At 48.0% G+C, this 13,157-nt stretch overlaps 1 protein-coding gene across 3 annotated transcripts in view; it reads right to left on the bottom strand.

Annotated features, from left to right (window-relative positions):
* The window catches only part of Fyco1 (FYVE and coiled-coil domain autophagy adaptor 1), a 76,905-nt gene that overhangs the window by 46,893 nt on the left and 16,855 nt on the right, over positions 1 to 13,157 (bottom strand). For 2 of the 3 annotated variants that reach the window (XM_015489374.2, XM_048794982.1), the window contains 6 exons: positions 10,100 to 10,206; positions 8,552 to 8,695; positions 4,981 to 5,071; positions 2,003 to 4,411; positions 880 to 972; positions 209 to 327 (listed from right to left, as the gene is read on the bottom strand). In XM_015489374.2, the coding sequence (XP_015344860.1) occupies positions 209 to 327; positions 880 to 972; positions 2,003 to 4,411; positions 4,981 to 5,071; positions 8,552 to 8,695; positions 10,100 to 10,206 (2,963 nt within the window). Of the gene's footprint in view, positions 1 to 208; positions 328 to 879; positions 973 to 2,002; positions 4,412 to 4,980; positions 5,097 to 8,551; positions 8,696 to 10,099; positions 10,207 to 13,157 lie in introns of those variants that run through there. The other variant, XM_048794983.1, reaches the window with a different exon arrangement.

The following is a 13,157-nucleotide window of genomic DNA, read 5'->3' as shown; positions in this document are numbered from 1 at the left end:
GCTAGAGTGTGTCCTCCTTGCGGGCTGCAGCAAGCAGGAGCTAACTTCTCTGTGGCATACTTCTGGAACCTGCATTTTCGGAGTTTGTGGATTTCCTTGCAAAAGGATTTCCTCATTCTAGTATGAGTGGCTGAGTCTCTAAATGACTGCGCCAAACGCCCCCTTCCCTGATAACCACCAGATGCTGTGGGTGGACTAAGTGACTCACCTTTCCAGGTTCTCCCGCAGGGCAGCCCCCTCCTTGTCCTTCTTCAGCATGGCAGCCTGGCACTCTGAAAGACGGTTGCTGGTGCAGCTCAGCTTCTGTCCCATGTCTGCTTGCGAGGCCTGGAATGGGACATCAGGGAGAAGACACTCAGCATGCACAAATCCACCAGAGATGCCACAGACCATCTAACCACCCCAGCTGGCAGGGTCCCTTGTAAAGGGAAAGGTTTCGTTGTTGTTTTTTAAGTTTAAGAGATCAAGACCCTCACTGTGTATTTGTGTGACACAATTCTCAGCACCAACTACAACTGGTCATAGTGGTTGAAGGGGTGACAGAATCTCAAGAGCGATGCTAGAGGTTGAGTAGCAGGGAACAGGATTCACTTGTGGCACCAATGCCACCCCTGTGCTGGCTCAGTTTATAATCAGTGGCTAGAGAATGTGACAGAGATGGCCAAGGTGGACAACCTCCTTCCTTCACTTGGCAGCTCAGCCAGACCTGCCCAGGGAGTAGGGACACAAACTCAGGTGTTCATGAACTGATGACAGGGTGTCTGAACTGATGGAGACTTCAGCTTGGGAATGGGAGGGCTTACAAGGAGCCTTCTTAAATGGTCCAGTGAACCCAAACCAGATCTCTCCTTGCCAGGTCCACAGGGGGCCACAGCCCACCTTCAGCTTGCCCACAGCCTCCTCGGCGGCCTGCAGCTGCCGACCTCGTTCCTCAAGCTGGGCCCTGAGGCCTTTGCACTCCTCGCTGGAACTCTGGAAAGGATGAGAAAGAGATCATGAGAGATGGGCCCATGCTGAGACACCTTCAGCCTTATCACCCAAGAAAAAACCAGCCACGGCTCATTTCCCATACTGTCTTCTCAATAAGCTTTCGGCTCTACTGGTAACAAAAGACTTTCAGACTTACTAAGGAGAGAGACTTAGCTTGGTCCTCAAACTTAGAATTCAATTTCTGTGAAGGGAAAATGTGGCCTGTGAGTCTCATCTGGAGCTTCATGGGGCAGAGTGCCCTAGGGAGGGAGGCACTTCTGGGGAGGTGCGTGGAGCTGCCTAAGAATGGAGGGTGAGGAGTGGCCTGAGAATACAGAGGCTTTGAGGCAGACAGACTAGTGACAAGCCCCCTGGCTTTGTTTTCTTCGAGCAGCCTCGGGCACATGGTAACTGCTGACCTCACAAACTTGTCTGTCCCAAGGACCTAGTGAAAAACGGAGTCAGCTCCCTATACTGCATCTATGGGTAGAGCATCTGAAGGAGCTGGGATCCAGAGACAGGACCTGAGCCAGGACCTGGCTCTCTATAGGGGTTTCCAGGGGCCATGGCAGGGTTTGGAAACTAACATGCCCAATGGGGCTGGCACATATGAGTGCAAGAGGAAACCAGAGGATGCGTGCTGCTTTGAAGTGGGTAGCCACTGTCAAGCACCTGCTGTCTGTTGCCATGTAGGAAAGCAGATGAAGGCTTTTAGATCTTGAGATTTCAAAAGAAGCCACAAAACTGAATTTGTAAACATCCTGCTCTTTAAATGTTGGCTACTCATTTAAAAACGTCTGTGTGGTCTAATCTCATCTGCCATGGCCTTGAGTTTAGACATGTAGGCTAAGGCATCACTCCCCAGTATTCTGTCCCTAACAAGTTCCTATAGAGAAGGCGCTCCTGGAGCTATAACAGCAGGAGGGGACTGCCCCTGTTGGCCTGTACCTCAAGTATATTCTGTGGCCTTCACCTGTCTCTTGGCTGCAGGGACAGCCTCTCATGGACCCCAGATGGTGGAAACTAGGATTACCTTCAGTCTGCTCTGATAGTCCATGATCTCAGTGCTCAACTGGAACTTGAGAGTGTCATGCTCCTGCTGTGCAGCCTCCCGAAGGCTCTGGGCCTGCTGCTCGGCCTGGGCCAGCTGGGCCTGCAGGCCAGGCAGGGAGCTGGCTGCCTCCTCGGCTGCCTTCAGCTTCTCCTGCAAGTTCTCCTTTTCCTGCTGCAGCCCGGCCACTTGGCGCTCCAGGACCTCTCGCTCCCTCGAAGCTGCCTCTTTGGAGTCCCGGAGCTCCTGGGCAGCACAGGCCAGTGCTCCCTCCACCCGCTCCTTCTCTGCGGTCAGTGCACAGACCTGGATGCCCAGCTCGGCCGTGTCGGTGTTAGCCCGGTGCAGTTGCTCTTGCAGTTCAGCGTGCTCCAGCTGGGCTTCCTCAGAGCTGCATTTTGCTTGGGTCAGTGCCTCCCGCAGGGCCTGCAGCTCTTGCTCTCTCTGCTGGGCTTCATCAGCCTTCTCTTCCTGCAGCGTCCCTTCCCGCTCTGAGCACTGCAGCAGCTCCTGGACGTGGGTCCTGTTGAGGGCTTCATTCTGCTCTTTTAGCTGCTGCACCAAGGTCTTGTGCTCCCTCAGAACTGCCTCAGCCACACACAACTGGCTCTGCACCTTGTCCTGGTCATCTAGGGCTGCTTGGAGCTTGGCCTGGAGCTCTACCACCTTAGCCTGCAGCCGCTGGGCCTCCCCCTGATGGATTTCCAGCTGCGCTTGAGATATGGCCAGCTGGACTGCGTCATCTTGGGGTGGGCCGAGCCCTTGCTGGCCTTCCTTTGTGGTGAGGGTCTCAATCAGCTGGGTCTGCTGGTGGCACTGGCTCTCTAGAGCTCTGAGCTCCTGGCTCTGGGCCTCTGCCAACTGCCGGCACTGTTCTGCCTCCTTCCGGAGCTGCTGGCACTCACCCTCCTTACTCTGCAGGGCAGCCTCCTTCTCGGCAACCTGGGCCTTCATGGTCTCCTTGGCCTTCCTTACAGCCAGGAGACTGGCCTCCATCTGGTCACCCAGCTGCCGGATGCTGGCCTGCTCAGCCTCCAGGGAGGCCAGGGAGCCCTGGATGGCCGCCTCCCGCTGCTGCAGGGCCTGGTAATCGGCCTGCAGGGCCTGCAGCTTGCCCTCCAGGAGCTGGTTACGCTCAACCATGTTCTGCAACTCTTTCTGCAGCTCCCGGTTGGCCTGCTGAAGCTCCTCCTCCTGGGTGCCCTGCTGCCCCTCAGCACTGTCCATCTGTCCCTTCAGCAGGCACTGCTGCCCCTCCTCGGGCTTCTCAGAGGGCTGTTGCAAGGTGTTGTGCAGGGGGCCCGGGGACTCACTCCTCTCACTGATCGCGGGCTGCTCTGCACTTGGCTGCTCAGCAAGCCGCTCCAACGTGCCCACCTTCTGGTTGAGGTGGTCCTTGTCCTGGATGAGCTGCTTCTTCTGCTCCTCCAGGTCGCTCACACGCTGATTCGCCTGGGCCAGCTGGGTCTCCAGGAGCTGTAGCTGCCGGGTCTGCGACCTAGCCTCCTGCTCCAGCAGCTCCTTCTCTTCCCGCCGCCGCTGTTCTTCCTGTCTTACCCCTGCCAGCTCCTCCTTCAGGGAGCTCAAGTGGGCCAGTGACTCTTGCAGCTGTTGCTGGAGCAGGGCTACCTCCTGCCCCTTCCCAGACAGCTCTTCCTGGAGTGGGGCGATCTCCTTCACTTGGCGCTCCAGGCCAGCCACAGCCTCCTCCTTCAGTTGAAGCTCCTTGGCCAGCTGCTCCAGCTGGGCCCTCTGCTGCCGGTTGAGCTCCTGGACCTTGGTGCTCTCGCTTTCTAGGGCCTGAAGCTTTTCCCCCAGCTCCTTGATCTTCAGGGCCGAGTCAGTGGGCATGTGTTCTTGCTGCCACTCCATGTCCAGTGCTGGATCTGCCTTCTGCTCAGCCCTGGCCAGCCAGTTTGAGAGTCTGGTTAGAAGCTGATCCTTCTTGCCCAGGGAATCCCGTGCAGCCTCGAGCTCCCGTGCCAGGGGCTGCAGCATGGCCTCCAGCTGCTGCAGAGGTGAGTGGCCGTCTTCCTTCATGGCCACACCCAGCTCCAGGGCCTGTAGGCACATCTGCAACTCCTTCACAGTGTTCTGGGTAGCCTGGGTGACCTCGCGCTGCTTCTGGAGCTCGGTTACCAGGCCCATGAGGCGGATGTTGTCCTCTGCCGCAGTGTGTCCCCTCTCCTTCTCCACCTGTAGCTGCTCCCCCTGCGTGCTGACTGCTGCCCTTAGCTCCTGGTTCTCCCTGTCCAGTTGCTGCACACGCTCCTGCAGTTGCTTCTCCCGCATCTCCAGCTGGTCCAGCTCTAGCCGCATCTCATCAAAGCCCTCCAGGGCCTCGTTGTTTAGGGGACTGCTCAGGTCAAAGCTGGAGGCCATCTCCTGAGCCTGGGTGGTGGGGGAACACAAAAGACAAGTGGTTTTAGAGTAAAGCTACCTGGAGAAGCTTTAGAGTTTAATGAGAGCAGAAGTAAAAATAACTGACTTACGATGAGTCAACAAGCTATTCAAAGGACCAGAACACTTTTGCTCAAAGCTTGTGCCACAAGGAGATCAGCGTATATTCCAAAGCCATGAGGCCAGGTGTATGAGCTCCCCTGACATGCACACATGCATTTCCTGTCTGGCCTCTTCAACAGAGTTAACTGAATGGATGCTGGCTCTTAGACAATTTAAACTCAGTTATATTTAAATTGTCGCTTGCCCATTGTACCACACCCACCACCAGTGCTAGTCTGTTTCTTTCAAGATCCATTAAAATCTTTAAACTTAAAAAAGGCCTAAATGTATTTAATTGTAAAAATCTGAACTCCAGGAAGTACTAGATATAACTTTAGAGATTATTCTGCTCTGGCTGAAACAACAGGTATTTGAGGATATCACTCTTGAGTCACTAGGGGCAAGAACATACCCTGTTGACAAAATTGCAAGGCAATCCCCAGTGTTTTCAGCATTACCTGCAAGTAGCTGCTCACCAAACTGCTCATGCTGGAACTTCGGCTGGGGGGTTTCCATAGGTAAGCAGAAGAGCCGGCAGCCAGTGTCCTCCTGTGAGGTCACACAACAGACACACCTGTATTCAGAGCAGTAAACACACACATTCGTGCACAGACCTTGGTGATCATTGTGCAACCAGGTGGTGGTAGGGGTCTGCTATGGTTTAGACATGTGAACCCAAGGGTTCACATGCTGGGAGTTTGGAACCTAGGGTGGCAATGATAAGAGGTGGTGGGACCTTTCCAAGGTATGGCCTAATGGGAAGCCCTTAGATCAACTGGGGGCATGCTCTTGGAAGGGCCTGGGGAACCCTAGCTTCTGGCTTCCCATTTTAGAGATGTGATCTCTTACTCCCATACATGGCTCCCACCACTGCCATCCACCATGCAGTGATGAAATCAGGGGGGGCCCTTGTCAGAGTCTGAGCAATGCTGTTTGGGTTTTCAGCCTCCAAAACTATGAGCTAAATAAACCCCTTTATAAAGTTAGCCTGCCTTAGGTATTTCATTATAGTGATGCAGAATGGATTAACACAGGGACACTGCCCTCCCAGATACAGTGTAAACACCTTCCACTGAAAAGCACATCTATGTAGATCTGTGACACCTACTCCATGGTTATAGTTTAAACATCATGGTTTCCCTCCACTGCCAAAAAAGAATTAAGTAAACATATTTTCCAATTTTTGTTTAAATTTTCTTTGAGCTTTTAGTGCCTGCCCTGATCAGTCATATAGTGAGGAGCAAGTAGAAGTCAATTTGGTTAAAAAGGTCACTCTGTGTTTGGGGCTTATGATCATCACTTTACATTACACATATATATTGTGGCTGGAAGATCTGCTTCTAGATCATGTAACCACATTGGACAATGTAGATAGAGAATATTTACTTTACAGCAGAAAGATATATTGGCTAGCTAGCATGAGTCTAGAAATACAAAGACTGTGTGGTAACTTGTTTAGCAGGAACACTGCAATCTAAACATAGTTTTACCCCATCAGAATTATCATATATGACCTAAAAATTGTTGTATGGTCAAACTCGATATTCTCCACAACCCAGCAATTATCCTTGTCAGTATCTATCCCAAAGATAGTTACATGTGTGCATAAGGAGATAAAGAGGGATGTTTGAGAAACACTGTAACCGTGGAAAAAGTGGAAGCAGCCTAACTCTATAGCTAGGGAATCAGATATGCAGTGGTTACTCACACAACAGAATACTCTATACCATGGGTCAGCATTCTTCTCTTGTAAAGGGCCAGACAATAAATAACTTGGGCTTGTGGTGTATATGGTCTCTGTTACAATTCAGCTATCACTGTGGCATGAGAGCAGCCACAGACAATATGTAAACAGATGGCAAAGTTGGGTTCCACAAGGCCCTGGGGGATATGATTTGTCCATTCCTGCTCTATAACCATAGAACTCCACAGGCAAACACAGGTAAAAATTTCAGAACAGGCTGAAGCGAAAAAGGCAAGTGGTGAAGGGTTGTTGTCTCATGATACAATGTGTGCCTATTTATAAAATATACGTAAACAAAACTTTGTACAGTCAAAACATTATGGACACACACATAGTAAAAACAAGAACATTTGGAAATTGCACACATCAACGATGGGGCTATAATCACATCTGGAAAGGGAGAAAAGGAAACGAGGAAGATGGCAGTGGAGTGGGGCTTTTAGCTGAATGTACGGCATTTTATTTCTGAAAAACCCCAACCAGCACCCACCTGAAGGGACTCCCAGTGGCTGAGTATGGGATAATTTAAGTTTCAAAATGAATAATGACAGCGACAGAACGCAACCCACTGAATCAAGTGTGAATTCTAAGTCAGAACGGATATAAATGAATAAATAAACGAGGAAGAAGGAAAAGGTCTCCCTTATGGCAGAATGCCAACTAACAATGAGGAAAGAATGATGGAGTTAGAAAATCAGTGTGATGGTAATCACTGCTTCAGGTAAGACTTCTCAGGATGCTGAAGCTACTAGAGGAGAGACATTTGAGAAAGAGGATACTAGGAATCTCAAAGAATCTCCCCACAGGACACATGCTGATTACATTACCCGGCATATACTATCTTAATGAAACCAATCAACATCATGTGCCTCCGGATATACTGGGCTGAGGAGGACACAACATTTGAGGTATTTCTGCAAAAAATGCTTAACCTAATCTAACAACAAAGAAACATCAGACAAACTGAAATGAAGGGATGATTTAAAAAATAACTAGCCTGTACTTTTCAAAAATCACGAGAGGCAAAGAAGAGGCAAAGAAGAGAAACAGTTCCAAGTTAAAGGGAACTAGAGAGGCAGATCACTGCAACATGTGATCCTGGACTGGATCTTGGATTATAAAAGACATGGAAACAATTTGTAAAGTATGATTAAAGTCCATAGAAAAGATAGCAATATCCTACCAGTGTTAATTTTTTTATTTTAATAACTATACTTAGGTACTTAAGAGAACAGGGAAATCAAGCCTGCAACTTCCTTTCAAATAGCTTAGGAAATAAACCAGCCTTTACATATAAAGAGATGAACAATAAACAATTGCAATAAAATATTAACAACTAGGGATCAGGATGAAGGCCACATAAGTACTCTGTACTATTTTTGCAACATTTAAAACATTCTATAATGACTCAAAATTAAAGTTTAAAACAGGACATCTGAACGTGGCCAAATGTTTGAGATGAAATCTTGGTGTTTGCTACATGGCTATCATATTAGAATCAGTACTTTTCCTTACATAGAAAGGTGTAATTTCCTAATAATCTATAGGAGTATTAAAATTAGAAAATTCTATTAGCAGAAAGCAAAACACAACAATGAGTGTTAGCTCAAGTTCAACCAGAGTCTGGTGCCTGGGCCCTGCTGCCCACCAGCTCCTCTACCCTCTGATCCTGTTTCCTCACACTGTGAGCTCTCTGATGGTGTGCTCATCACACCTTGGCTGGCTTGCTGACCTTCAGACAGAAAAAAAGGAGGGACAGCAATCTTTCCAGCAACCCTAACGAGAGATAAGATGGGACTTTTGTTCCCTTTCCTACAACTGAGATAACCTCTGTGACCACGGGCAAACACAATGGGGAAAAGCCCAGATCCACCTCCCTTACTCCCACACCAACAAGCCCCTTAAAATTTCTAAAAATCTTAAGCCTCACATCTCCACTGACTCATACCACATGGCCAATTAGGCTGGGTTATGGTTGGAGCCTTTAGATGTTATCTTAGTCACGACTCACCAAAGTCTGCAAAATTAACAGGCAGAAGGGGTGCAAACCTGGATGCGATTTACTGAGCAAGCAAAATTGCTTTGAGTGGATTGGTGGCTGTCTTCAACACTTCAAACATCTCTTTCCCTGACTTTTTTTTTTAATCTTTATTTTTTTAAATTTTTATGCGGTGCTGAGGCTTGAACCCGGTGCCTCACGCATGGTAGGTGAATGCTCTATCTCTGAGCCACAACCCCAGCCCTGTCTCTCCCTGACTCTTTAAACCAGTGATTCCTCTAAGTACCTGGCAAATGTTGGCCAGGCAGCATCCAAATCATAGCCTCTCGATGCCAGGTCAAACTGAACCTCAGTCAATTCATAGAGTTGGCCCACGATGTCAGAGCTCAGCTTTGGCTTCAGAAAGGGGCTTCTTGCATAGTACCAGTCGCTGGAGGAAAACAAAATGTGTGGGTTACTAAATTAACGAAAGACACACATGTAAACCAATTTCGTTTTCATTGTAGGAGTATGTAACTCTCAAATAAGCCTGCTCTTCATCAAAGAAATCACTACCATGATCTGGATGTTTATTCACTTATTACTTATACCTATTTCTCAAAGAAGATGTGAAAAGCCTTAAATCTCAGTTACTTGCCAAGAAATGGCAATTTTGGCTGACAGAACACTTCCCTTTTGAAAAGTAATCTTACCTTCTATTCCTTTCAAGAGCTAAATATGAGACACTGAGCTAGCTCACTGCTAATTTCTGTTCAGACACCAGTTTAAAAGCCAAGCAACAGCTACCTAGCCAGAAATACCAACTGAGCTTAGAGGCAGAGGTTGTTTTGTTTCACATGAAGCAACAAAAACTAAAAAAGATAATGCTGATGAGTGTAGGTAACTTGGCTGATGTCTGAGGACTGTGATGAAGCCAAGCTGTTCATAATAATCTTCACCAAACATCTAGAGAAAACTACTCTTCAAATCAAATGGGCAAATGTTTTCAACTCACACAACTCATAAGACTTGTCACCAGCAAAAGCCTGTCCTTAAGCCACTCAACCTTGAAGATGACAAATGAAACAAAACATTCTCTCATGATAGATTTTTTTTTTTTAAATTCAAAAGTGATTTCTTTAATTAACTAGAACATTCCTAGGGAGAGGTGAGGCACTGCTGGTAAATGGATGCTGGGCAACCCAAAGAAGTCTAGCTGTAGTGGCTGGTCTGCAGCTCCTAATCTATTGCCCATTCCTCACACTCTCAATCCAGTCTCTCTCCTCCCTCTTCTCTTCCTAAGGCTGCAGCACTAGTGATCCAAAGGCTGACACACAGACAACCTGGGCCCTGCAGCAGCTCACACCCTTGGCCATCCTCATGCTCTCCAGGAAGCCCAGATACACTGGTAGGTGCTGACTGCTGCAGCAGGTGAGGACCCAGGTTCGGTGGAGTTCAAAACCCAACAGGCAGTTCTACTAAGAGGCCAAGGCTGCAACTGTCCTCAAACACTGACATCCAGGAGCCACCACCCGTAGAGAAAACTGCCTGGCACTGTGAGTTAGGAGACCTGGCTATAAGCTCTGACTCCACAGCTCAGCTCAGGGGGGCCTAGAGAAAGGCATTTAATTGGACTGGGCCCCCTTTTCTCGCCTGTACAAACTCAGGGCTGCCTGCCCCCCATGCTCAAGGACTGTGGTAGGAGGGGCAGAGAAGAATGATAGATGTGGAAGGACGCAGCAGGTGTCTGCTACAGGTGACATGAATGGGTACTACTAGAGGAGCTGTCATTGTTATTAAGAAGGGATGTCAGTTCGTATCTCAGTGGTATAGGGTGAAGCTGTCCTGCATTTACCTGGTCACTTTGGTATTCATGAAGCACTGCTGTAAGGTGTCTGCCAACCGCTGATGCACCAAAGAGTAGCGAATAAAGGCTCTTCCTTTCCCCAGAGATGTTCGAAGCTAGAAAAAGCAGATTACGTAGAGAGGAAGAGCTATTAGCTGACTCCAAATACAGACCTAGCCCAAGGGAGGACTTGGAAAAACCAGACACCCAGTGCAGAACACCTCGTTCAATTCTACCCTACACAGTGGCTTCACTCGTGTCCCTCATAGGACACAAAGCACTTGATAATGTCACTCCAGAGTGAGGCCTGCAGTAGGTCAATTCTTGCACATCTACATTTGACAACAATCGAGAGGCCTGCAGTCATGTGAAGGAAGATATGTGAATGAGATGCTCTCAAATCCCTGTGGATTCTATTAGAATGACATTCTCCCTCCTATGCTCCATCAGAATTCCTGGGTCAAACATGAAACTCTTTAATTTGGAATCGAAGGGATGGTATGAGTTGGCTACTGTTGGGCTTGTTTTTAAGGTGTTTGGGGGCAGGTACAGGGAAGAAGCCTCAGGGGCTCCGCTGTGGCACATGGAAAAAAAGGAAGAGAGGGCAAAGGCAGAGGAAGGTGTGTGGGGGGAGATTCACCATATGTATAATAGCCTCCTCTGTCTCCATAAAACCATCCATAAAATTCACACGACTGTCAGCACTTCCCTGGTTGCTTTGGTTTCTTTTCAGATATGCCATCTTACTGTATTTAGTCACAGCATGCCCAGGGGGTGAGAGTAGGGATCTCCAGGAGGCCCGTCACACAGTGCTGGGTGGCACAGAAGGGCCCAGGTGGCAGGCAGGTCTTTGAAACCATCCTACAATGTCCAAACTACAAAACCAATTCAAATGAAAGATGAGGTCTGATTGGAACCGTCTTAAGGTTTAAAGTTACCACTTACAACATGGTTTTTGAGGAGATTTCTGGAAGTCTGTTGAGATGGTGATGGAGTATTCTGGTCAGAGTATGGAGTATTCTGCCACAAGGCAGCCAAACCATGGCAGCTGGGGGCACGTGGCAGCCAAGACAGATGGAATAAAGGGGCCAGCTATAGAGGACACTTGAGACTAGTCTGCAAATTAGGATTCATATTTCTGATAGGTCAGCCCTAGAAGCCCAATTGAAGTAGGTGAGATTGAAACTGTTCCCCCCACCCCACAGCGCCCCAAACTACCACATGCACCTATTCTTTCAGGCTCTGGCTGAGAGGGGTGAGTCAGGGACCAATGCTTCCCACTCCTCTGACCTCCTTCAAAGGTCAGGAATGTGGTGGGAGATGGGGTAGCAGTGGTTTCACAGAAAGAAGGTCCTAAACCTCATTCTATGGAGATGTTAACTGAGGCCCTGGGTGAACACAGGATATACGCGATGGCGCCTCTAGCACTGGCACATGAATGATGTAAACATCCAGTAGCTTGTCACACCATTAGCTCAGAGCTAGGTCTTCTTACTGCCAACTCAAGGAAGTAATACTAGAACATGAAGTGGTTTTAAAAAATAAAAAGGTGTGAAACCTCATGACTTACAGAAACTGTGACAATTTTCCACGTGAGTCTGGTGTATAGTCAGGACACCCAGAAGTGAAGGCTGGCAGCGGCCTGACTTAATAAAAACTGCCATGGCATGTGTACAGAGAGGTGACCTCTACAGAGGCCCAGGGGAGACTCTCAATGACATTCCCATGTCCAAATACTCTTTCCACTGAGGAGCGAGGTGAGAAAAAGTGCTAGAAGGATAACCAGGAAACTCAGGCCAATGGAAACAGGTGAGCAAAACACACTTCCCCACAGCCCTGCAGAATTTAACAAGACCCCTCTCCCCCCAGCCCTCCACTATAAGCTTCCAAATCAGGAGCCTGTTCTTATTCTTGGCATATTGACCAATATCACAGCCTTTAGAACAGTAAAACTTTTTAAATGGCAGACATTTGAAGCCATGTTTCTAATCAAGCTCATTAGTTAAACTGATTACATATATCATATAAAAAGGGAACCATTTACTTTAAAGGGTGTTTTTAAACATCCTTTGGGGAAGGGAACAATGGTTCCTTTGTACTACAAATGAAAATAACTACATAGCTTTTTTATTTTTACCTTTTTAGATCTTGGGTCCACTTTCATTACCTAATTCCTTATTTTTTTTTTTAGCATCTAAATAGAACCCACATGTACTATGCTGAGAGGAGACATGATAGCAGCACAGGAGAAGGCATCTGCAGGACACTTGAGACTAGCCTGCTCAGTTTCTGCTTTAAACTGTGCCATAAGCCTGATGTCAAGATGCACCCTGTTCATGGTGATAAACCACAGTCCAAGGAGAGCCCACTTCTGAACTTCTGGAAGCAGCTTACTAGAACTTTCCTATTGTAGTCCAAATGGTTATCTCCTACCCCATGGGAACTAATGGGCCCTAAAAATGCTTCTGAGCCATGAACTTTTACTATCATCTCTCCTGAAGATCTAGGGCACACGTGATTACTGAGATTGATCCAAGTAACCAGCAGGTCACCCAGCTCAGCCATGTCCAAGCCATTCTTACCAGTGATACCCCACAGAGCACAGTTTGTGACCAAGATGAAAGAATTGGTCCTATAGGAGGCAAAGCCCATGCCAGCCACCAAAAAAACCATTTGCAAAGTGTGCTTTTTGCTTCTGAAAGGTCCACTTCCATGACCTCCAATTGTCTAAAGGTCTTATGAGAAAAGATGAAACTAGCCAAAAAATACATTGCTTAATGCTGGGGAATGGGAATTAAAACTAATTTATTTTCAGACTTCAGCTGTTCAAAGGCATACAGTTGAAGGCTTTGGTTACTTTGAGGGAGTAGCTTAGGAGGTTGAAGAGAGGAGAGTGACAATAGGAACCTTCCAGATTTCTGATGCATTAACACTGCTCTCCGAAGGGAAATTGCATGGTAATGGAAGGAGACCCTCAGGGTTATACAGTGGAGTGGGTAGAGAGAGAGGAGGGGAGGGGAGGGGAGAGGTGGGGAGGGGGGTAGGGGGGTAGGATGGGAAAAGGCAG

This window comes from Marmota marmota, unplaced genomic scaffold (assembly GCF_001458135.2).
Source record: "Marmota marmota marmota unplaced genomic scaffold, marMar, whole genome shotgun sequence".
NCBI classification, from domain to species: Eukaryota; Metazoa; Chordata; class Mammalia; order Rodentia; family Sciuridae; genus Marmota; species Marmota marmota.
This window is presented reverse-complemented; position numbering and strand designations above follow the sequence as displayed.